Here is a 26,032-nt window from a genome sequence, read left to right as displayed (position 1 = left end):
TTCTTCTACTTTGCCATGCTATTTCCAGAATTAAGAAGAGTGTTTCTCAATCTCAGATTAAGGTAACTGCTTCTGTCACAACACTGCGATACTTAGCAGTTTTCAAACCTTGCAGTTTCCTGCATGTGGAAACCAGAATAATGTTTGAAAATCCAGAAAGTGTCTTTTAAACCATCTAAAACAGCAATCAAACAGCTTTAGAAGCTGTCAGATGAAACCTAGAGGAGATATCTGAGCTAAGTGGGCTCAAAAACCAACACACAAACCCAAAGGATTTAAGAAAATAAAAAAAAGCAGGAGGAGCCAAAAAAAGGAGACTCAACCTCAATACCCATATCACCATCTTGTAACTTTTAACAGAAGAAAAAAAATGCTTTAGAAATTCAGATAGAAATTTAGAAACTGATTTAGAAATAAAGCAGGAAAACGTAGCAGAACAAACCTTGCCACTGTATTACAGTGAGTGCATTTTAATCTCATAGTATACACCTAGATGGATTTTCTTGCATTCAGACATGCAGGGCTTCTCATGTATTGACCAGTATCAGTACAGCAACTGGGCTACTGCCTGGGTGCCCTGTTGGTTTATAGGCTATTGGCATAAACTGGCCATGAACATTTTCATCATTATATATATTATAGACCAGCTGTTGAAGAGCTCCACACAGCTTTTTTCCTCTTGACACCAATACTTGTTTAAAAAATTTCCGTCTCTCCCCCATGTAACCCTTCTGTACTGTTCCAAGTAGAGGCAGGGGGGAAAAAAGAAAAAAAAAAGCACACCTATTTTAAATAGCAGCAAATGGACCTATGCTGCAGCCTTGCAAACACCTGTTCAAATACAGACACCGCACAGGTGAGGCTGCTGGGTCGCTGCCGCATGGGCAGAGCACCATCCCCTGCCTGCAGCGACTCATGCTTGTGTAGCCTGTGACATGCTTCCGGTTAATATCCCTGTAATGTTATAGAATCACAGAATCATTTCAGTTGGAAGAGACCCTCAGGATCATAGAGTCCAACCATAACCTAACTACAGCACTACACCATGTCCCTAAGAACCTTGTTTAAATGCCTTTTAAACACCTCTAGGGATGGTGACTCCACCACTTCCCTGGGCAGCCTGTTCCAGTGCCTGACAACCCTTTCTATCAAGAATTTTTTCCCAATATCCAATCTGAACCTTCCCTCACACAACTTGAGGCCATTTCCTCTTGTCCTATCACTTGCTACTTGGGAGAAGAGACCAACACCCTCCATGGTACAACCTCCTTTCAGGTAGTTGTAGACAGTGATAAGGTCTCCCCTCAACCTCCTTTTCTCCAGGCTAAACAGCGCCAGCTCCCTCAGCTGCTACTTGTAAGACTTGTGTTCCAGAACCTTCACCAGCCTCATCACCCTCCTCTGCACCCTCTCCAGCATCTCAATGTCTTTCCTGTAGTGAGGGGCCCAAAACTGAACACAGTATTCAAGGTGAGGCCTCACCAGTGCTGAATACAGTGGGACAATCCTTTGCCTAGTCGTGCTGGCCACACTATTCATATATCATAGAATGTCCTGATTTGAAAGGGACTCACAAGGATCACTGAGTCCAACTCCTGTCACTGCATAGGACAACCCCCCCAGTTCACCCTATGTGTCTGAGGGTGTTGTCCAGTCTCTTCTTGAACACTGTCAGGCTTGGGGCTGTGACACCTCCCTGGGGAGCTTGTTCCAGGGCTCCACCACCCTCTGGGTGAAGAACCTTTTCCTAATGTCCAACCTAAACCTCCCCTGGCACATCTTTCTGCCATTCCCTCAGGTTCCGTCATTGGTCACCGAAGAGATCAGCGCCTGCCCCTCCTCCTCCTCTTGTGAGGAAGCTGTAGCCGCAATGAGGTCTCCCCTCAGCCTCCTTCAGACCGAACAAACCGAGTGACTTTAGCTGCTCCTCATATACTTCACCAACTTCGTAGCCCTTTTCCGGGCACTCTCCAGTAGCTTTATAAGTGTATATGTATCAGTTTATGTACATCGGTTCACGATTGGACACGTAACTAACGATTTACTGCAGCTAAGAGAAGGTTCGACCAAAATGCCTTCTGGTGTAAGGAGTAAATGTTCACAAGGGGCAACAAGGGAAGTGTCAGCGTCCCTACTGCGGGCACCAGCGAGAAAGGAGCTGTCACAAGCAGCTCCAGTCGCTGCCCGCAGAACTTTCCCCGCTGTCGCTGTCCCCCAGCAGACGCGCTCCCGCCACGGACCGAGCGAACAGAAACGCCTTTTCCTGCCGCAGCGCAGGCAGGAGCATCGCGGCGGGACCAGTTCCCGCTCACAGCAGCACAGGGGTGAGGCGGGCGGTGTTCCGCAGCCGGCACTGTGCCCCAGCGCGGGCCCGCGTCCCCGCAGACACCACAGCCCGGGGCTCCCGTCAGGACCACCCACCGCTAAACCGCGGCGTGCGCTACACAGCGGCCCGGGCCGGGCGGCGGCGCTGGGCTGCAGCAGGGCTCGGGTAACCCACAGGGTGCACGGTGGAGAGTCCCCGGGCTGCCCGGAGCCCCCCCGGAGCGGCCCAGGTGCGTCCCCACCTCCGCCATGACGCCAGAGGCGCGCGACCAGGCCCGCCCCCGCGGCGACCGCCACGTACCTTCCCGGCACAGGCGCCCGTGCGGCGGCCCCGCCGTTCGCGCAATCTCGCCTCGGCGTCCGGGACCGTCCAATCAGAGCCTTCCGCGACGCACGGGTGGGGGTCAGGGCCGGCCAATCCCTACGCTTCGAGGGGCGGGACCTGTCCCCATGACAACGGGACCGGGGCCGCCGGAGTGCCGCGGGGCTGTCGCGCTGCACCGTACCGTGGTGTACCGTACCGTACCGTACCATACCATACCGTGCCGTGCTGTACCGCGCCGCCGTGGGCCTCGCCGCGGTGCCGAGCCCCGCAGATCCTTGGGAGGACGCCCGGGGGACACCCTCTTCATCTCCGCGCGCAGGAGACACCTTGCCCTTAAGAAGCAGCGGCTCCTCTCCCGCCGCAGGGGGACCGAAAGGTAGCGTCGCCAGCGCCAGGCCGCCCCGGGGGCGGCGGTACCCCCATCGGTGGCGGAGGGGCCGGCGGGAGGCGCCCCCGGGCGCGGAGCGGGGCGGAGGCCTTGCGGCGGGCAGCTCCTGTCAGGAGGAGCCGTCCGCCGCCGCGGGAGCGGGGCGGGGGGAGCGCTCTCCCTCGCGGGGTTTAACCGCCCTCCCTCCTGTCAGGTTTGAAAACGTGGAATAACGGTAACGCGGGGGTGCCGGGAGGCGGGCGGGCCGGAGCGAGGGGCCTTCTGCTGGGTGGGGGTGGCGGGAGCGGGGAGCGAGTGAAGTTCGGCCGGGGGTGCCCAGCCGCCCGCCGGGAAGGCGGCTGCCCAGGTTTCCCTCCCTCCCCGCGGCCTTTGTGCGCGGGGCCGCCCGCCGGTCAGCGGCTTTTCAGGAAGTAGCACTGGAGCAGTCCCGCTGGCCGCGCGTAAGCGCTTGGCTTTAAAGCTGCAGCAGAAATTAGCGCATACCTGGCAGGAGCAGCGAGGTCTTGACTGGTTGCTAATTGCACAACCGCAGGAAAATCTTCGGCTGCTTTGACCGGGAGACTAGACCGGTTTCGTTAGACAGGGTATACAGCTTTCCAGCGTTCTGTTGCCTGTGGTACCACTGCAGGAGCTGGGTGAAATCCTCCCGTGTCAAGTTAGCCACTGTCTTCAGAAAATATTCCAAAAGAGGAAAAGGCTGAAACATGGCCATAGAGAGGTAACTTTCCCCTCCTCCTCTCCCCCCCCCCCCAAAAAAAAAAAAAAAAAAAAAAAGCATGGCTATGGTTTTTGAAAGAGTTCATGTTTGGCAACACTTTTTAGTCAGCCTGTAGGACGAAAAGCCTCTGTTGTTTGAGTTGTAAGTATTTGCTGTGGAGAAGTAACGTCCAGCATTTTCAAAATTAGGTCATCACACTAACAACTATGAAGCACAAGTACACCACACTATCGAGTTCAGTGTGGAGGTTTGCTTTGGGTTTTGTTTCTTATCTTGTTTTCTCACACTGAAGAAAAGGGCTGTAGTTGATTCAGTGAGTGTTGGTGCAGTTCTACCCTGAGTTCTGAAGTTGTGGTCCCTCTCAACTAAACAGAGCAACACGGGAAGGATTCCTACTCTGGAGACTGCATAGGAGATGAAAAGCCACTAAAAAATAGCTTGAAACCAGGTTTTGTTGTAACCTTTACGGGCTTCTGCTTAAGACTCACAAAAGGTCTATGGGAGAGGCCTACGTTTCTGTGAGCTCTTAAGATCCACTTGAATTTCTTACTGTCACATTTCTTGGGGTCTTAGCATAATGGTCTTGTACAGTCACAGTGCAAGATCCACCATGGAGCACAAATTATTACCCTGATTACATACAGTACCTCCTAACTGTGATTAAGTGTTTTCCCTTTTTTGCTACTGTAATTTTTTGGATGGTGGCAGTATTTTATTCTAGAATAGGCAAGATTTTTAAAAGTGATAACATAAGTCTGTCTTTAAATACATTACGTCGTAGTAGAACAATGTGAATCTCATTCACTTCTAACCAAAATAATTAACATTAAAAAAGAGGAAAACAAAATGATAAATTAATATTGCCCATTGGGTCTGCTTAAAACTTCCATTAGCTATAGGCTGCAAGGGCATCTAATACAGGCATCTGATGTAAATTTGTTTGTAACTTGATGCTGTAATACAGCTTGAAATACCATTTTTTTGTATCTGAAATTATATTCAGAAAACCCCATCAACCAAATAAAAACTAATCAAAACCAACAAAAATAATTACTTTTTAATAATACTAAGTAGAAGTTTCCATAACATGTTGTGTAGTAACAGTAGTACTACTGAATATAAACTGTTGGTTCATATAAGGCAAGTTAAAGGGTTTTTGTCAGAAGCTGTCCCCAAGTGATATATATGTAACTGGAATTGTAATCATGAAAGGAGAGAGCAGTAGTTCTCTGAGATAATAAAAAAACTAAAATATTATTATATTGACTTAAATGTCAGAGGTGTGAAAATATTGACCCATGCTTCTAGTGATATACTGACTAAACAAATGCACTTTACAAAAGAAAGATAAAATCCTTTACTGTTAAGGTAAAAGCCCATATCAGTGTTGCCTTGATTTGAACTCCTGTGCAACAAAAGTGTTTATCTGGTGAGCTATTGTAGTCTTGTCTATTTGATTGCTTGGTAAGCAGAGGAGATATCTGTGAAGTTCCTATTAGATACATAGTAGAGACAAGCCTTCTGGATAGGCATATGCTTCTGTGTGGCTGAAAACATGGCCAGGCACCTAAGACAAATTGAAGGAAATCAGAGGCAAAATTCATGTTAATTTCAACAGTTTTTACTCTTAAAGGCTGTACATGATTTCACAGTCAGAAGAATGAAAGAATCTGCATCTTATTCAAAGCATTTAAATCATATTCAGTTGTAAATATTCTTCATCACAAGTAATTCAGGAAATATGTAGACCCTTCTCATTATTACATTTATCATACTTTATAAAACGAGTAGGACATTTATGCGTATTTGGATTCCTAAGCAAGTAGAAATCAATGGGAATTGGCAAATTATGGAAATAAATGTCATTAGGCAGCTATCATTAGGTGCCTAAATATTTTAAAATCATTAAACCATATCATTAGATCTAGCTTTATTCTTGTGAACTATTTTGTATTTTCTGTCCAAAGGGGGAAAAAAAGTACCTTGAAGTCCTGGGACATTTGGGGTTTATTTCACCATCATCACGTGTTGTCGACTAGAGCAAAATGCATATTTGTAGAATAATTGAAATACTTTTTGATTTGAGATTAGGGTTTGAGCAAATACTTTGGTTGCATGTAGTAGCATATTTGAAACGAGGTTCCTTTTACACCAGCACTGACGAAAGTGCTGTTTGCATTTATGAAAATTAATTTGTGAGATTCCAGGTGTGCTGTTGTATTTTGTTTTGTATGGGAACTGAACTCATAATACAGGAAGTTATATTTGTAGTGGGCTTTTTTTGTTTTTTAATTTGCTTTTAAAGTTGGTGAGTTTTATCAAGTAGGCATTGAATTCAATACAAGTTTTTGCTTGAGTATTGGCTTCTTAATTTTCTTTTGAGCCAGCTTTATTGGAAAGAATTGATTAAATCATCCAAGTTTGTTTTAAAAAACGACTAATATTTCAGCATTCTTCAGTTCGTAAGGTAGCTTTGTAAACACTAGTATTTGTTTTTCTGAAACAATGACAGAGAAGCTCCTTAGAGGCAGGTAGTATTACAAATATGTGTGTGGTTTTTTTTTTGTGTGTGTGTGTGCAGGTTTTTAAATATTGGACCATTAACATTGCAACAAGAAGAAAAAAAGAGTTTTATTTTCAAACTTTACTTATGACAGAGCTAAGCACGTGTAGCAGCAGCCGTTTGTTTTGCTTCTATGCTGTCTTTATTCCTGAATGGACAGTTGCGTTGTAAATAGTACTTGCTTCTTACCCACTTGAGCATTCATAGTTTGTGTTACTATAAAGTATCCCCCAGCATTTGGGTGACTCATTTCATAAAACAGCTGAAATGTATTTTTTTAAAAAAGGTTCTATCAGCAAATGTTGTACCACACACAGTTGAGGCATGCTGTCTTTTCTGAGAAGCTGAAAAAAGAAACTGTTCTATCAGCCAAATTGAACTGTAAGGAGAACAAAGCAGATAAAGAAAAATGTAACAAATACAAGTCAAAAGAAAATAATGTAAGCAAAATAAACAGTATGAGAAGAAAGGATTCTACTGCTGTTATGTACTTAATACTGTTTTATATAAAACTATATTTAAGTACAGTATTAAAATGCTACTTGAAAAAACAAAGTCTCCTGGTGCAGAGAACTGAGTGGTATGTACTCTAACAAAAGGTTAGGACACCATGGCCAGGTTGAAACCTGTTGGATATTGGCTAGAAAAAAAGAAGCAACATCTGTATCATGATGTTAATGGGCAACTTTGACAGAAGATAAAAAAATGCTTAAAGCGTAATGAAACCGTAGCTGCTTGTGTTGGGTGGGACATTTACTGAAAGAACAAAGAGGGAAAAATTATGCTTGCATATTAACTTTTAAAAGAATGAGTTCTCATTTGAGAAGAAAAGTATGCAAGTGTTTCTGTATTTCAAAAGATAACTTGTAAAGGGAAAACTAGTGCAGATTGTAGCCACTTCCCCATTTGCATCATTTCGTGCCCATGTCTTTGATGAGAAAACTATATGTGGAGGACTGGTGACTTAGTGAAAAGAGATCTTCACCACTACCAGAAGTTTAGCTTAGCATCTTGAGCTGCAACAGATTTTCACACTTGCTTCTCAAAATTCTTGCCACATTTTAGTTATGCTAATTCTACTTTAAGTCATGGACTAACATTGTGAAGAAGGTGCATTAACTATAGATTAATTGACTTTCACTGTTGGTTAAGGTACGATAATTCAGGTGTTTACAAACAGAAAATATGGCAGAAGACTAATATGTTTCTGCCTAATTTCCAACATTTAATGTATTTTTAAAAAGATTTTGTGAGCTAATCAATTTATATATTTGCAAATAATTTTTAAAGAAATGGAAAAACCCATGGAATTAAACATTCTCTAAGCTGTGAATATATGGACAGGTATATCACTGTTTCAGAGAGGTGAAAAGAGATTCAAGATGCTAGATGGCTAACTCAGACTGCTGAAGGAGTGCTTTATATAGGTCAGATGCATTTGTAATATTCCCATTCTAGTACTGATGCTGTAATATTCTTAGAAAGATGAAGATCTGTAGATTTTTTTTTTAATGAGTTTGGCAAGTGCAAATGTGCAATATGGCATTTACAATGTTGTGCTTTCTTGCTTTGTAATCATCCACTGAGCTTCTACATGTGCAGACACTATGCACTATATGCACTGATAATCAGGATATGGTTTTGCCTGTCTCAGTTTTAGAAAATTTGACATTGGGTGTTACTTGCTAGGAAGGTGCTGGAAATATCAGTACCAGTATTATGTTGATTTCTGGGCAATAGGTGTTAAGGTAATGAAAAGTAAATGTTCAGTTCTATATTATAAACACCTGGCAGTTGTGTAAACTAAGTGTGCTAAAACCATGTTTAGCTGCTTGCGTTAATATTGCTAGAACAAACTTTAGAAGCTGCATTTGGTACTTATCTTTCAAAGCCCATAACTCTTTATAATTTGAATGTCTGATCCTGTTCCACTGAAGTGATAGGAATTTGTGATTAACTTTAGTGGGATCAAGATCGAGGTTGCTGGCAGACAGCCTACTTTTCTGATTGTATTTTTCTGTTCATGCAAGTACATTGGTGGCTCTATTTTCTGCTGAGTCTCTCATTCTCTTGGCACTCACTCTGGGTTTTTTTAGAATACTTTATGCTTAGAGAAGTTTTTATTTTTCATTTTCTCTGAAAGCTTAGGATATTGGCTTTGTTTAAAAACTACAATATTGGTCAGTTCTAAAGCACTACTTTTATGATTAGTTCTCTTTATGTATTACAAGTAGAAATGTTTGTTTATCCCTCTGGGAAAGATGAGGTTGATTTCTGAGACAAGCAGATTAGAGTTGTGATAGCTTTTCAGCTAGGTGGGCTACATGTCTCTGACTAAAGTAACTTAATTTCCAGATGACAATTGTAACATTAGGTGTTTCTGTCTGTCTCTAAGAAAGTAACCAGTCAGCTGGGCAGATTCATGACAATTTATATTTCTATTAAGCTATATAGCAGTGGTAAGAAAAGTAAAATAAAAGGCTTAAGTGACGCACCCATGGCAGAGCATGAGGATGTATGCTGTGCATTATGTACCGGGGATGACAATGACCAGGTTGACACTGCTTCTTGTCTGTAGCGCTGTGATTGTCTATTGCCTTGGTAGCTCCTAGTCCTTACAGAAGAAACCACATCTCTATGTGAGACACATAGATTCACCCTACAAAGGCTGGGAAGAGATGGGCATTCAGGGACGTGTTTCTCAAAAGTCAAGAACTCTTAAAGGCAGCTGGTAACAGGCTGAGAGCAGGACAAACTTAATAGTAAAGTGTTTAGTGGAACAAAACCTGGAACCCTAGTTTTCCTTTCATCCTGCCTCTTGTCACTCTTCCCTCTAGTTGCTGAATTTGAGATTCATGCTGAGGTTTTTTTGCAGCTGATTAATCTTAGAATTTGCAGTGGACCTGGTTTCTATCTTCTAATATGTGTCAGAGTAGAATGTGCTCAGTGACTCAGTTGTGACTGTCACACTCTAAAGGCTGATGCATGTCTTAGTCACCTTCTTTTATTGAGGGCATTTTGATTAGTATTGTCTTGGACTAATAGATACCTAAATACACTAACTCTGTCTTCACTTCGTAATTATTTTTTATTCTAATAAATGTATTTCTAATTTGCTTGTTTCAGCACAGATTGTGTAAACAGTTGGGTTCCTCAAAATACTATTGAGAGTCCTGTGTTAAGCATAGCAGTCTACAAAGTTAGCTCCAGTGATAGAGATATTTTTTTGCTTATTCATTTTGGTCTTCTCTGCTACGGGTGGATTTTTGACCTGTTTTATCGAAAGGGCTACAATAAAAACACCATATGCACAACCTGAAACAAAACTGCCTGATGGACAGTAGATAGCTTTCTTTTCAGAGCAGCTTGTTATGTCAAATAGATGTGAAGAACATATTGTTATATCATCCAGTCCTTTCCATTATGTATGACAGCATCTAATTACAAAGGTTGGTATTTCCAAGGGAACCCAAATTGCCCATGAGCACAAAAGAAAGCCAGCAGACCCAATGACTCTTTGTTTGATTAGGACTTTTGATAGATAAGCTCTCCTGACTGCTGCAGAGGTGGTTTAAGATTATATAGCTTCAGTTGCCCATTCCAAGTCTGCGGAACATTAGTGCTCTCTCTTATGAGGTCTGGCAGACCAACACGGTTGCTTATACTGCAGTTGTTTCAGTTCAGCATAGACATTTTATGTATCAGGTTTCCTGAGTAGCAAGGAAAGAAGTCCTGAAAACTGAAAGGTGTACCCCCCTTCAGCCCTAGCTGCTAATCTCCATCTCCACAATTATTCATGTTACTAGACATTGTTGGTCAGCAGCTTAAAAAAAAGACTATTTATGTCTTTAAAATGGATCAAAGAGCAATTACTACTGTTGAAAGTCTTGGCTTTCGTACTTGCTGTAGGCAAAGAATGAGTCAGTGCCATAACTACAGCTACTACTCTAGTTTCTGGCTTCTCTGCCACGGTTCATCTCACTACATGACGTGTTGGTCTCACAGGAAATGAGCATGGTTAAATAATAGTCACATATAGAATCATAGAATCATTTCAGTTGGAAGAGACCCTCAGGATCATTGAGTCCAACCATAACGTAACCTAACTCTAGCACTGTTTACACACCTTACATAACTAGAGTGGTTTATAATACAATTCAATTACTTTTTTTTTCTATAATTTTGTATATATGAAAATATTTAAGTTGGGAAAATATTAATCTCCCAGGGGTCCAAATTTTTAGCATTATCAGAAGCTACTGTTTCTTTAAATTAATATTTCAAACATACATAACCTTCTAAAAATAAACAGTTCTAAAAATGCTGAGAGTATAGTTAGTATAAACTTAATAAGTCTTTTGCTTTTATTAGTTTTGGTTTATATCCATTGCATACTTAAGACCTTTCACTTATCAGTTTACAAGAGTGCCCCATTCCTACTCTGCTAGAATTTCAGCAAAGTGGATTTTTAGTTTACCTGTAAAGTTTTCTACTGTGATGCTCTATGTTTAGAGAACTTATTGCCCAGGCTATTCTTCCAGAATCTTTCAAAGTAGATTTTGAGGTTCAGTTCTCTCATTTTCATTTATTAAATACACTTAGTTGACAGATACTGAATTAAGTGTTTGCCTTAATTTTACTTTCTTTGCTGTTTTTTTCATCTGAGAAGGAAAGTACAGTGACTTCCTCACAACTGTATCTCAATCTGCTTTGGAAGCGAACCACCACCTTGCAAATATTCTCAGTCGTACATATATAATTTATAAACCTTTCTTGTTAAGAAATAATGCTCTGATAATATCTGTAGCATAGTTTAGGCCTTCTAAGGTTCTTCTATTTCAAATGACTGACAGAAGTACTGACATTGAATCTAATGCGCTTAATGTGGCAGCAACAATAGCTCCTGCTATCCGTTCTGGTAGTGATCAGATGTTAGTCATATTTTAAATGAAGGTAACAGGTATTTTCTACAAATGAGCAGAATCCATTTAGGCTCTTTTTGCTGAAGATGTCCTTCGGAAAAAACAGTTTCAGAGAATTCTTGTCATTCTTGAGCCTTTGACATATAAACCAAAAAATAGGTAGGTGGATACATTTTTATCTCCAGCTATTCCCTCATCCCCAACAAAAGAAAGACTATCTCTGCATAGCTTGTGTGCATTTCCCATGTTTTTTTCTTAAAAAGAGTGCTTTCTTCTACGTAATACTTACATGAATAAAGGGTGTCAACAATGCTTAATATTAAGTAGCTGCTGTTATCTACGTTTGTTGCCTTAGTAAAGGGGCAGCTTAATTCAGGCAAAACTAATGCTATCCAGTACCAGAGCATGTACTCAGGAAAACCGGTACTGATACCATAATTACATCTTGTTCCTCTCACGCCCCCCAAAAACTAAGGATTTGCTGCTGGTGGACGTAGGTACTTTTGACAGACTTGCATGATTAGTTAAAGCACTTGTACAGAAATTCTCCTTGTAGCAGGTATACTTTAGATTTCTTTGACTTCCCATTTTTCAAATGTTATGTCTTTTTCTTTGACATATCTAAAATAAGGCAGTATTGGACTGCTAACTTTCACTTTCCAGGAGGTGGTTTACATTACTAACCTAACATTGGAGTTTGCTCAAGCTTTTTCCTAGAATATCCAGAGACTGTGAACTGTCATAAGCTGAATTGGCTGAATTGTCTCAAGAGCCTGACTTTGCTGTTGGATGCTGGATTACTGTAGTTACTTTTTTAGCTTTATTTCCTGTTTAAGTATTCCATCTTATCAGTTTCTGAATGAACTGAGCTTTTTAAACCAAATTTGATAGAGGGGATGAAGACAGAGGTCAATAACTCCCAAAGTGCTCAGTGCTCATCAAATTATGTGGGAGTTAGCCCCATATGAGGCACCAAAGAAAGTATAGGGGAGACTGGCTTAATAAAACCCCAGCCTCAGCCACAATTTCAGGTGATGTGAACACTTTTATTATGAGTCTCTGTCAACTTGAAATACAGATATAACATGAATTGAAAAATATTTTTCCTGTCAATAAATTTTGGAGGGGATCCTGACTCCAAATTAGGCAAACTACTCCATTGCTGAAACACAAAAACTACTGGCATTACTACACTAAGATCTGATTTAATGTCCATTTTTATCTTTAGGAGTTTGCCAATAACTTCAGCAAAGACATGATCAAAGTAGGAACATCAGTCTTAATTATGCAAGACTTGGCCATTCTAAACAAGTATATGAACACTGGCTGTTCCCATCTGTACTGTGGAGCCATTGATAATACCGCAACATGTTAAAAACCTCTCACCATTTACAGTACAACTTCAGTTTGCCACACAACTTTAAAATAATCTGAGGAAATCTGGTTCTGTACTAGTGGCCTTTACAAATTAAAGCTGTATTCTGTGAGTTTTAGTATTCCTTGAGAGCAGTAGAACATATGAGAAGTGGGTTATTACAGGTATCTATGTAGGAATGTCAAAAAATTCTAATCAGTACAGTACAATAACATTATTTATGTTAATTTTTGTGACTTGGTCTCATTTCAGATGAGGTGGCTACCTGTCCTGCCCCAGCGGTGTATTTTGCTGATGACATGTCTCCTAATGGTCTTGGAAGCTGTACCTATAGATATAGATAAGACAAAAGTCAAAGGAGAAGGCCATGTAGAAGGAGAGAAGGTAGAAAATCCAGTAAGTGTAATGAAATTTATCTAATTAAATATTTTTCCTAATTGTTAGTAATCTGGCTATAGCAAACTGCCTTCCTGAAATTCAGATGTTCTTTACTGGAACTGCTTGCAGGAAGGAAACTGATATTAATCAGTATTTTCATATACTCTACCATCTACTATAGTGAGGTTCCATTTAAATGTGTTCTCTTTCATTTTTTTTCCATGAGCTGCTAAAGGTGAGGTGGCACATAGAAGGAATTCCCCAGCTTCCGAGAGGAAGAGCTGTTCCAGAGACTTTTTTTCAAGCGATTTGAGTGGTGGCTTAGGAAATTCCACTCAGTGATTCTGTTTGACTGTTTCAAATAGAACACAAATGAATAAATTGCACTTTAAAAAAAAAAACCCTATATTAACATGACAGATGCTTGTGTATGACATGGATTCCTAAACACTTTTCTCCTCATCAGTTGCTGAAACAAATGAATCATAAGAATAAGTTGTTGTAGGGCAATGATGCAAATCAGAAAAAAATGAAGTAAGAGAGTATAGTGTCTGTGTTGCTGAGATTTGAGTTTCAGTTTAATCCTTATATTTAAACAAAAGGAAATGTTGGCAGTATATTCTTTTCTCAATTTTACACTATTTTTTGAAGGATACAGGACTTTATTATGATGAATATCTCAAGCAAGTAATAGATGTCTTGGAAACAGATAAGCATTTTAGGGAGAAACTCCAGACTGCTGACATAGAGGAAATAAAGGTAGGTACAAAGAAAAAAAAAAGTTAAGGTTAATTAAATCCATAATCATGAGCCATTTATGTTGTATTCTTTCTTTTCTTTTTACATACTCCTCTCAATTTTTGTGAGCTTAAATTTCCTTTCATTTTCATTTACTTAGGTATTTAACTCTTACTAAAACTTTGTCTTTAGTCAAGGGACAGTAGAACTTTTGTTTGTTAAAGAATATCCCATAGCAATGTATACTTGAATGCATGGTTTCTGCCTTATCTACTAAAAAGCTAGTTACAGACTCCATACAGGCAGGTGAACCTTAATGTACATCAAAACAACTGCAAGAATAGCTCTCACACACTATTGTCTGTTGAGTAGTTTGGAATGCTGTTTTGAACAGAGGTATACCTGCCTTCTGAGATTAAGGTAGTATGTCACAAATTAATATGATGACATGGAAGAGAATTACAAGACAGTCAGATTTTAAAGTCTAGGAAAACCAAGGAGTTGTGCTAAAGGTAAAGTTAGTGTATATAGGAATAAACTAGACCTCTGGCTTTCTCCCTGCTGTCCTTTCTTATGTGCCAATCCACATAGCACTCTCGCCAAAACCTCACCACACTCTTGTCTTTTCTACTTTAGTTCCTGGCTCTAGGTGGTGGCTGTTCTGCATTCCCCTTTATGAGCTAGAAATTCAGCAAGGGACAGGTAGGAAACAGTCTAAAGTGATGACAGACTTAAAGAGGAGATCCTGCCTTTGCATTTCCTTTAATATCTCATGTTGCCGTTGGCAGCTTTTGGCTTCTTTTTCTTCTGTGCTACATCTAGTGTAACCCTTGAAGGTTACTATCTATTTCCAGATCCTGATAAATATTCTTGCAATACACATTGGTGGCTGTTGCTGTGCTTGTACCTTTTCTCAAGTCCTACAGCCATCATCAAGTGGATGAAGAACACAGCATTTTGTGTGTATCTCACAGTTCTTTTTAACTATTTCAAGAACATTTAATCAAGAAATTTGTCACTTCTTAAACATATTTAGCCATTGCCGCTTCAAGACCAAGCTTTTTCTCTTTAGAGAAGCAAAATGCTTAGATATTATATTTTCAGAAAGCTTTTAGGATTCATCTATGTTTTTATAACCATAGGCTTAAAAAAAAAAAAGAATCTGTTCCTTGAAAAGATGTTGGTATTCTTATAGTGTGGGCTACAGTATTGCCAAAGACTGCCACTAGTCTGCTGTCTTGCAGCTTGTGTCTTATGGGAATCCTAATGGCTACTTTCTTCTGGTTTTTATATATAACTTTTGTTTTTTGACAGAGTGGAAAACTAAGCAGGGAGCTTGATTTAGTGAGCCATCATGTGAGAACACGTCTGGATGAACTAAAAAGACAAGAAGTAGCAAGATTAAGAATGTTAATTAAAGCTAAAATGGATTCTGTTCAAGGTAAGAATATAAAATTTAACTTGGTGAGTTAACAGACAGGATTGTGTTGGAGGGGTGCCCAAAGTCCCTCCGTTATGCATTCTTTGTTGTCAGCAATATTGACCGTAAGCTGGAAGTGAGTGTCCTTCCTGAGCTGGCCTGGGGCCAGTAAAGACCCATCTTTATAGGAAACTGGGAAGAAAAGTCTGTATTTTATAAATAAACTTAACTTGATTCTGGCAGTGGGTTTTTCAGATACTTTTAATCCCTTTTTGACCTATTTTTATTTTTGTAGATTTATGTTTTATAGATTAGTCACTGAGATCTTGTAATATAGTAGTACAACATGACATAGCTTTTCATGTCTTTACAAAGTAGAAAACTAATTGTTTTTTACAGTCAATTACGACAAAAGTTTTCCCTTTTCTCTTTTTAAGCCTCCTTTCCACCAGTTAGAGTTACTGCACAAATTTATAACAAACATCAAAGATTTCAGTTTAGAAGAGTATTTTTCTTATTTTTGGGCACAATTTTAAGCTCCTGAGTAAAGAACAACATTTGGAGTCACGAGAACTCTCCATAGCATTTTTTTAATTGCTAATGAAATCCTACAAACTCAGGCCATTTCTTTTAATGAATAAAGTATACAGGTTTCTAATTATTCTGGTTGCTGTATGTTTGTGTGGGAAATGCTGTCCCTTTTTATTTCTTACTACTGAAGCATTTTTAAAGTTCACATTTAGCACTAATTCTGTAAATTTCTTATTAGTGGTTTCTTTTTGGAGAGAATTAGTTGTTCATAAACAAAGATGCTAATGATGGACTGCATGATCTTGTTTATGAATTGCTGTTCCTTGCAAAAAGCTCTAATACAAAAATCATAATTTGCCTACGCAGATTATTTTCTTATTAGAAGCCTTTGCAAGTTATGGGGAGAAATCCTACTAAAAAAGCATGCTTTAGAAAAAATAAGTCCACCCCAACAGATCTTATGTGTTACAGTATCAGTGTGAGCTCTTACATTTGGGAAATAACAAGAACAGATTATTCTGGTTCAAAATATTCAGATGACTACTAAGATGTGAAAACCTCAGGAGTGAGAAAATATTTTTTAAGGTTTATAATCAGCCCAGCCAGTGAGTACTTCACATCACATACAACAACTATGGCCAGATTATCTATAAAATACAGCTGCATAATGTACACTTAGGCAACATCTTGGAATATGTGCAAAAGAGCATTCTATAGTAAGAGCAGGCAGAGCTGTTTGCTCTCCTTTTATTTTTTGTGTTAATCTTTTCCCTGGAACACCACTTAACATCTTAGTCTTCTCTCTGATCTAAAAAAATAAAAAGCACAAAGCCGCCCTGCATTCTTTCCTCTCAAATGGATCAGGTTTGAAAAAAACAGTCTGGAGATTATATTCTGTATATATTCAGTCCTAATCCAGATGTGTTTTTAAACATTTTCACCAAGATCCAACTAGACTGATCAGTATAGGACAGAAGAATGTTAGGGATTTGGTCTCCGGTAATACAGTAATGTGGCAAGTAAATAACTGTTAGATAGAATTAGTCTTTTCCCATAAATATGGAAGAAAATGGGTTTGGGGGTTGTTTTTTGCCTTTTTATAAACCCTTAAAGCGACTTCTAAACATCTTTCAAAAACAGGCTTAGCCACACGTATTTCATCAGAAATTATGATCTCACCAGGGAGGAATGATGCTTGAAATCTGCACCAGCCAGCATTTGCCATTTTGTGTTAATGCAAACACAGCATTGAGTGTAAGACAGTTTACCAAAGAATGACATGTTCAAAATTGTGTTTTCCTTTTTTTTTTTTTTTTTAAAAATGAAATCTTCTTTGCTAAGCAACCTAGTAAAATCTTGTCAAAATTGTTATACATAACATATCAAAGTGTATGCTGCTTAGATAGTATTATTATCTAGAATTAGCAGTCAGAAACCATGGTAACAGCTAGGAAAGCCTGTTGTAGAAATGTGTTTTGTTGTTAGTGCATTGTGTATTGGTATTATTCCTGTCATAAGGAAGAGAGAAATGTTTTCAGCTTTTAGACACAGGACCTGACTCTCCACTGTCTTGTACTTGCGTTTTGAACAAATGGAATTTGAATATCTACTTATCTGATTTGATATAATTTTACACCATATTGTATATACATTTTTGGGCAGACATAAGTCATTTGCAAAATGCACAGGGTGACAGAAGAGTCAGACTTCTAGTTCAGTGAAGAGGTGCAGGTTGTTAGGTTTGATACTGCAACTATCTCATTTATATAAAAGAGAATAAAATGTTTTTCTTATTCTGTGAAGCTCAAATTGATTGTAGTTTTCTTTGCTGAAACACACGCCTTAATTCATGAATGTTAAATTATTGTGTTCAATGCTACACTGACACATCATAGTGGAAAATTGCTATCAAGTTCATCAGTCTTCTTCAGGAAAAGCAATTTTAGAAGTGTTGCTATAGTTTCTTCCAAAAGTGAAAAAATTATCCAGTCCTCAGGGAGCCTCAGGTACTTACAAGGCAAAAGCTCCCATATGAAAGTTTTAAATTTCTGGATCTTGCTTGATTTCAAACTTATTCTAATGTTTTACATTTGTACCTTGTTCTTTCAGACACTGGCTTAGACCATCAGGCTCTCCTTAAACAGTTTGAGCACCTGAACCATCAGAATCCTGACACGTTTGAACCTAAAGACTTAGATATGTTGATCAAAGCAGTGAGTGCTACTATGAGGGTTTTTTTTTGTATTAATTATTATGCTTTTTTTCTCTGGTAAAGGCAAATCCTTTTACATATACCACTTTTTAAATATAAATGATGTGCAGCTTTCAGAGAAAAGTCAGTTGTCTCCATTGCACACTTGAAAACTTTTGCCATCGTGCTTTATGCTGAAGAGCCCATCAATTTTGGAGTGACATCTTAACAGGACTTCCATTCATGTGCCAGTACAAACAACTTTGGGAATAAAATACTCCTTTCTGGAAGCCTTTAAATTAAATACAATCTTGATAGGAGTACATTTTTCCCAAGTATATTTTCTGATTTCTATTTCTAAATTATTTAGGTGTCTCACAAATAATCATTCCTAAACTAGCCATTTGAAATTTTGGAATCTACTATTATATATATATATCAAGCTATAAACCACAGCAGAGTAAAATTTAAGATATCCATATTAGAAATTGCAAATGCTGGGCATGGCATTCAAGTATTTAGGAGATTCAGTACCAATCAAAGGTGTGGGGTTTTTTTTCAGTGCATGTTTATTAAGGAGATGCAGTTAAATGAAGCACAGCACAGCTGTTTTCAACTGCTGAAAAACATATGCTACCCAAGGGGAAAAAAAAAGACTTTAATCTCAGATATGCTTTAGAGAGCACTGCATGTCTCACATGAGAATTTGACAGAGTTTATATTTTCGAAATAAATTGAAAGATAAGGCATATTTTAAGCTTTCTTTTATTTTTGTGGATTTTTTTTACCCTTGGAAAATTTTGTCAGAAATTCTCCACTTACACCCTTTCTCTCCATATTTGTTTTTTTTTTTTATTTTTAAATTTAATCTGTATTAAGCTACTGCAAACAAACTCCCGTTATTAAGGAAGGCACTTTTAAATGAAACTGTAGGATAAGCTACAAACGTTCTTATTCTGAGCTATTTGAAGCTGCACTTCATTACTATGGGACTTGCTTAACTTTGAGTCAACTTACTATTAAGTGATTGGAAAGGACACCTTGGTGCCTTCTTACAGTACTGTGTGGTTGCAAAAACTGTCTAGGTCTAGGAGTTGAGCCCTTGGAAATCAATTTGTGTGAAAATAACAAAGTGAAGAGAGACGTTTCTGCATCACTGTCACGTAAAAGGAAACCCCAGACTAGTCTATCTCATGGTTGAAAGGAGAATGGCAATATGGCCAACCTTGCCCACAGATCTGAACAATACAGTGTTTTTAATGTCATATGTGTGAGCATAATCATGTGGCGTAATCATATGTTTACATATATGTATATTTTTAGGCCACAAGTGACCTGGAAAACTATGATAAGACTCGCCATGAGGAGTTTAAGAAATATGAGATGATGAAAGAACATGAGAGGAGAGAGTATTTAAAAACACTGGATGAAGAAAAGAGGCAGCGAGAAGAATCCAAATTTGAGGAGATGAAGAAAAAACATGGAGATCACCCTAAAGTTCACCATCCCGTAAGGCCATAATCTGTTCTTGCATGATTGGGTGGAAACTTTCCAGAGAGAAAAAGCTAATAAAGAGAAGGGTGTCTCTTGTTTGATCTCAGCATTTGCATCTTCTGATTGACATGGGAGCTGAGTGTGGGAACAATCCTGAGAGCATTACAAAACCCACTATGTATACCCTTGTTTTTTCTGTACAAGTATGCTATTTGCTGGCAGAATTATTTTTTACTAAGAAGCTAAAACTCATAAGAAGCTAGAATGGTATTAAAAACTGTAGGGATGCCTTCATGGGATGCCTGGCCTGCAAGAAACTGCATCACAGTACCATTTGCTCTAGAAAAGGCAAAATTTAACTCCCTTCAGCTGTTGTTTCTGGATGGGTATGTGTGGCATGACTGGTTATTATAGGTGTTCCTTTCCACAGAATGCGCATTTCCTTGACACTCCCTCTTTCCCTGGGCCTTTCTGTCTTATGAAAGTATTAGACATTGCAACGTGACTAATTAGAAAACAAACCCTTTCAGAGAAACTGTAATAGTTATACTTAGTCATCTTTTCAATAGTTTTTCTTTGTAACCAATCCATAGGGAAGCAAAGATCAACTGAAAGAGGTTTGGGAAGAAGCAGATGGACTAGATCCTAATGAATTTGACCCCAAAACATTTTTCAAATTACACGGTAAGAGGTTTAGTTTAATTTCATGAACAAGTGAAGTGACTTTCTGTTACCTTCTGCTAAGGGCAAGTTTGTCTTATGCTATGATGGAGTCATATACCTCAAGCAATTTGGATAAATCTGTAGAGGAAAAAAATGTTATTGCTTGTAAGTTTACTGCAAAGTTTTAAATGAGGTTTAAAAGTTAAAAATAGAGTTTTGTTTAACTACTTATAAAATCATGCAGCCAGTAGTGATTCCTCAGGCAAATATGGATACTTAAAGGGCTATCCATATCTGTAACTTTACTTACATACAGCGTGCTAGGAATAAATCCTCAGAGGTGTGTGTGAGAAAATGTGCTTTCTCATCAGCTCTGCAGGTAAGTGCCAGAGAAGTGCAAAGCCTCTTCAGAAGTTGCAAGATTCCCTTTATAAAACAAAATCCAAAATTACTCCAAATCCTGCCTCTGTATTTCTGAGCAGTGTGCAGCTAGAAACAATAAAACAGCAGCAGACATGAGGATACATCTCAATAGGCATTTTGCTTTAAATGTGATTATATAAATGTGTAGCCTTATATTCTGACATTGTTAAATGCTTAGTAATGAAGTACTCTTAAGCAGTTCTTGCCTATGAATGGTTGAACAGAATGTAGGATTTGACTACTCCCAAAGGTTGTAATTTAACTGAAGTGTTCTAGCTTGAGTCTGAACCTTTATCTTGGTTTATAAAATATATAAATTTGCATTATAGCTATTAAACCTTATTTCTTCTTTTTAGAGAGATCTTGAAAGATCATTTTCTGAAAATTTTTGGTAGCTTTTTTGTGCAAATCTTACCAAAAGAGAATTAGCTGAAATAACCTTTTGCCTTACAGCTTAGTATATAAAAAACTTTGAAGCAATTAAACAAAAAGACTGCATAATAACACTCGTTTGAAGTAGACATTCTCTTTCAATTTCAGAGGTGGTATAACAATATTCAGAGTAGAATGTAGGATAAAAGAAGGTTTGTTAGTTATCAAGTATTCTCTTTGCTTTTGTCATTAGAAGTCATTTTACAGTGACCTCAAGTGCTGCATATTTATATAGATTTTCACAATTCTTTAGTTTTTTTGAAGAGTTGTACTGTTGGATAAAGTTTTTCTACAGATTTTTGTTGCTCCTGAATCTATTTACAAATGTAGTTGTTAAATTGGGACAACTTGTTTTCAGCAACATTTTTTAGCAAATGCACACTGTACTATCCTGTTGTAACCTATTTAAGTTTGCTAATCTAAGAAATAGAGAGATTGCTCCAGACTTGTCCAACTAACCAGCCAAAAATGGCAATACAGTTCAGCCAATGCTTGATAAAAACCTAAACAGAAAAATTGACCTTTGTAACCAGCATCTTGTTAAATGGAGTTTTTAATCTACATAGATGTGTATGCTGATTCTTACTTAACTCATGGAGAACTATTACATGTATTACTTTGTGTACATACTCAGCTTTTATTTTCAACACTTTTTGTAGATGTCAATAATGATGGTTTCCTGGATGAGCAAGAATTAGAAGCCCTATTTACTAAAGAGGTAAAAAAAAAAAAGTTCAGATACTTAACTTGTTTCAGTAAATGGTTACAGGAATGTCTGTATTTTTTCCAAGTATATTTGGGGATTTTGGACTGCCAATTTGAATATTCATGCCAAGTTTTCTGTATCCTTAATGTTTCTATGAAAGTATAAAAACATATTAGCAGGGAAAATAAAGTAGTTGAAGCATAGGACTCAGACACCAGAGATCTACTGCTCATTTATTTCTCTACCACAGGCTTGTTTGAGATTTTATTAATCTGCAGGATAGCTATACTTGTATAACTTGTGATGCAGAGAGCTGCACTCCTGCTCTGGCTACATGCAGCCTGGTAGAGGTCCTGCAGCTGGGTTGCTGTGCTCATTCAGGGCTCATCAGCAAGTCACAGAATCACAGAATGTTAGAGATTGGAAGGGACCTCGGAAGATCATCTAGTCCAATCCCCCTGTCGAGGCAGGAACACCCAGATGAGGTTACACAGGAAGGCGTCCAGGCGGGTCTTGAATGCCTCCAGAGTAGGAGACTCCACAACCTCTCTGGGCAGCCTGTTCCAGTGCTCTGTTACCCTCACTGAGAAGAAGTTTCTTCTCAAATTTAAGTGGAACCTTTTGTGTTCCAGTTTGTATCCATTACCCCTTGTCCTATCATTGGTTGTCACCGAGAAGAGCCTGACTCCATCCTCGTGACACTCACCCTTTATATATTTATAAACATTAATGAGGTCACCCCTCAGTCTCCTCTTCTCCAAGCTAAAGAGCCCCACCTCCCTCAGCCTTTCCTCATAAGGGAGATGCTCCACTCCCAAGCCTTGTGGAGAGAAAAAGGGTCATGCCTGTGCTAACTGGCTCAAAGCCAGCACGTTGTGGAAGTTGCTACAGAAATTTCCAATATTTTGTGTGTAGCTAATTTGTACATCTGATAAAGTAGACAGGCTCTTAGGTTCTTTGAGCCTTGGTTTGTTGTCTGTGAAAACACAAATATTAGTACTTCTTTGCCTCCCAGGGGAGTAATGATAGCAATATACTGAAATTCTACAGTGAAGGAAATTGCAGAATGAATAAGTAAATGAAAGGCCTTGGTCTTCATTTTCCCATTCAGAGATCCAGTACTGTGGCTGTCAATATCTAATCTTAGAATTTTTTCTAGATTTCATGAGTCGGGGAGGAAATGTGCTGTACAGTATATGTAGAAGCTTATAAATTTAAACTACTGTAAATTTTTGAATAAATTAAATTTGCAAATACAGATTTCTAACAATACTTTGCCATAATCCCCTCTAATACAGTGAAGATATATGGCAGCCTTTTTTGACAGATTTGTCCCACCATTTTGCAGCTTCGTAGTTTGAAAACAAATAGTTGAGGCCTTAAAATTACCTGTGGCTAAGCAAGTGAAGCCTAATGACTAAGAAAGCTGAGTAGAAGCAAATAAGCATGAACTCATCAGAAATACAATGTGCAAGAAGAGAAGTGGACCATTAAATTAAGCAGTCAATTTGTCTTGTGATAACCTGAATGCCTACAGGTCAGCTGCATGCTCTGGTAAAAAAGCTGCTCTCTCCTGTTCCAGAAACCACGTGGAAGCTCTGCCTGTTTTGAATTAAATGTAGGATCAGACTGTGGATGCCGAGGTCTATTTTACTGTAGTGTTCACAGCACTGAATTACAAACAACCACATGAATTAGCTGAAAATTTAATTCTTAGCAAAGAAAGGTTCACTTGTTGCTTAAATACTATGCTGAAAGAGAATTACACACACACTCTCATTCTGTTGGAAAAACACTGAACTCATGTTTTTAGCAACATCTTGCACTATGATTCCAAATATGCTCTGTCATTTGAACACGTAGCCATTTTTCCAAACTAACATTTGCTGATTTTGAATTTCAGCTAGAAAAAGTGTATGATCCCAAAAATGAAGAGGATGACATGGTTGAAATGGAAGAAGAAAGGCTGAGAATGAGAGAACACGTAATGAACGAGGTGGGACTGATGTTCAGTAGAGCTGCTGATTTCCTTCTGTGTTCAAGAAATACAGTTCTCCTAACATGAGGCTGTCCAAGTACAGCAGAAAGGGACGACCTGTAACACTGAATGCTGTTTGTGCTGGGATTCACATCAAGTTACAGTTCTCAAGCCCTGTCTCCATGTTCTGATGTAAATGCCTGCTGACTAGTTTTTATTTAAGAAATTCCAGAGAAGGAATTGTGCTGTAACCTCCATATTTTGCAGATACTGACATTCAATAGAAATTTGGGTTGCAAACTGGCTTAAGGAGAGAAGCCAGAGAGTCGTAGTCAATGGTGCGGAGTCTAGTTGGAGGCCAGTATCTAGTGGAGTGCCTCAGGGGTCAGTACTGGGGCCAGTATTATTCAATATATTCATTAACGATTTAGACGAGGGAATTGAGTGTACTATCAGCAAGTTTGCTGATGACACTAAGCTGGGAGGAGTGGCTGACATGCCAGAAGGCTGTGCTGCCATCCAGCGAGACCTGGACAGGCTGGAGAGTTGGGTGGGGAATAACCTAATGAAATTTAACAAGGGAAAGTGTAGAGTCCTGCATCTGGGCAGGAACAACCCCAGGTTCCAGTATAGGTTGGGAAATTACATATTAGAGAGCAGTGTAGGGGAAAGGGACCTGGGGGTCCTGGTGGACAACAGGATGACTATGAACCAGCACTGTGCCCTTGTGGCCAGGAAGGCCAATGGCATCCTGGGGTGCATTAGAAGGGGGGTGGTTAGTAGATTGAGAGAGGTCCTCCTTCCCCTCTACTCCACCCTGGTGAGACCTCATCTGGAGTATTGTGTCCAGTTCTGGGCCCCTCAGTTCAAGAAGGACAGGGAACTGCTGGAGAGGGTCCAGCGTAGGGCAACGAAGATGATTAAGGGAGTGGAGCATCTCCCTCCCTTATGAAGAAAGGCTGAGGGAGCTGGGTCTCTAGTTTGGAGAAGAGGAGACTGAGGGGTGACCTTATTGTTTATAAATATACAAAGGGTGAGTGCCACGAGAATGGAGCCAGGCTCTTCTCGGTGGCAAACAATGATAGGACAAGGGGTAATGGGATCAAGCTGGAACACAAAAGGTTCCACTTAAATTTGAGAAAAAACTTCTTCTCAGTGAGGGTGACAGACACTGGAACAGGCTGCCCAGGGAGGTTGTGGAGTCTCCTTCTCTGGAGACATTCAAAACCCGCCTGGACATGTTCCTGTGCGACCTCATCTAGGCGTTCCTGCTCCAGCAGGGGGATTGGACTAGATGATCTTTTGAGGTCCCTTCCAATCCCAAACATACTGTGATACTGTGATTGCCCGTGAATTTTGCGTCAAACAGGGAAGACTCTAAATGTGTTTTTGCACTTGGCAAATGGGTAAGATTGAGGTGTGAGAAGAAAGAGTAGAGCAATGCCCTCTTTCATGTAGCTCATCTTTGTCCCTTCAGAAGAGGTTCAGACCTCAAGGTGTCACCTATGACAGTGAATACCTTTACTAGTTCAGCTCAGGAGACAGGGAAGGGAATAGGATGTTTTGAACCACCGTGTTTTTCATTTGTATCTTTTCTGTATTCAACTATATTCCCTAAGCTTGAGGAATGGAACAAGCCTGGTCTTCTATTAGTCATACAGGGAAGCATTTCCTCCCTTCCCCTTAAAGGATTCTGACACAATTCAGTTGGGTGGTTTTTTTTTTTTTTTTTTTTTTACATTTTAAAACCTCCCCATCCAACAGTGGATATTACTCTGACTCACAGTTACAAAATTATTACCAGAAAGCTACAAAACATTTTTCTCAAAAAAGTGATGCATGCCACTATTATAGTTGGGGCTGTGACCACAAATAATGCCAATGAAGCCAATGAATTTTTAAGTAAAATGTGAGGATTTAGTTTTATTTCCATTTTTGTTAAGCTATATAAGCTTGTGAGAGAAGTTTTCAGAAGATGTTGCAGACACTCCCTTGAAAATGGGACAGTTTTAAAATGTTTAAGATATTTGCATAATGAAATTAAATATTAAATCAACCAAACCCCATCCTTTAGATTGAGTTTAAGTTTTTGCTTCAAATAGGTCGACATCAACAAGGACCGGCTTGTGACTTTGGAAGAGTTCCTGCGAGCTACAGAGAAAAAAGAATTTTTGGAGCCAGATAGCTGGGAGGTAATGAGAATGTATTCCAAGTGCAACATACTGTACTGTTACCATCATTGTAACCAGCAAACCAAGTGGCATGAATCTGACCTTTGCTTTTTTTCAGTTCTGTTTTGGTATGTATATGGTTAAGCTCCTTAGCTAAATGTAATATACAAACCGCAGCAGATAATGTAATGCAGATGTATTGTCCACACACAAACAGAAAGGTCTCACGCCACCCGGTGGATTCTGGAAGAGCTTTCCCCACATGCTTTTCAAACCGAAAATGGACATTTT

The 26,032-nt window shown here is 39.3% G+C and overlaps 1 protein-coding gene across 2 annotated transcripts in view; it reads left to right on the top strand.

The window, feature by feature from the left end:
• Positions 1 to 2,730: 2,730 nt before the first annotated feature.
• The window catches only part of NUCB2 (nucleobindin 2), a 29,752-nt gene continuing 6,450 nt past the window's right edge, over positions 2,731 to 26,032 (top strand). Inside the window, exons 1-10 of one of the 2 annotated variants that reach the window (XM_082058904.1) lie at positions 2,731 to 3,026; positions 12,869 to 13,012; positions 13,646 to 13,753; positions 15,047 to 15,173; positions 17,793 to 17,896; positions 19,198 to 19,383; positions 19,962 to 20,052; positions 21,546 to 21,604; positions 23,496 to 23,588; positions 25,673 to 25,762. In XM_082058904.1, coding sequence (XP_081915030.1) covers positions 12,869 to 13,012; positions 13,646 to 13,753; positions 15,047 to 15,173; positions 17,793 to 17,896; positions 19,198 to 19,383; positions 19,962 to 20,052; positions 21,546 to 21,604; positions 23,496 to 23,588; positions 25,673 to 25,762 — 1,002 coding nt within the window. In that variant the 5' untranslated portion in view covers positions 2,731 to 3,026. Of the gene's footprint in view, positions 3,027 to 3,130; positions 3,232 to 12,868; positions 13,013 to 13,645; positions 13,754 to 15,046; positions 15,174 to 17,792; positions 17,897 to 19,197; positions 19,384 to 19,961; positions 20,053 to 21,545; positions 21,605 to 23,495; positions 23,589 to 25,672; positions 25,763 to 26,032 lie in introns of those variants that run through there. The other variant, XM_082058905.1, reaches the window with a different exon arrangement.

This window comes from Streptopelia decaocto (assembly GCF_964273445.1).
Source record: "Streptopelia decaocto genome assembly, chromosome: 7".
Taxonomy (NCBI): domain Eukaryota; kingdom Metazoa; phylum Chordata; class Aves; order Columbiformes; family Columbidae; genus Streptopelia; species Streptopelia decaocto.
The sequence above is the reverse complement of the archived record's forward strand: the minus strand, read 5'-3'. Positions and strand labels throughout refer to the sequence as shown.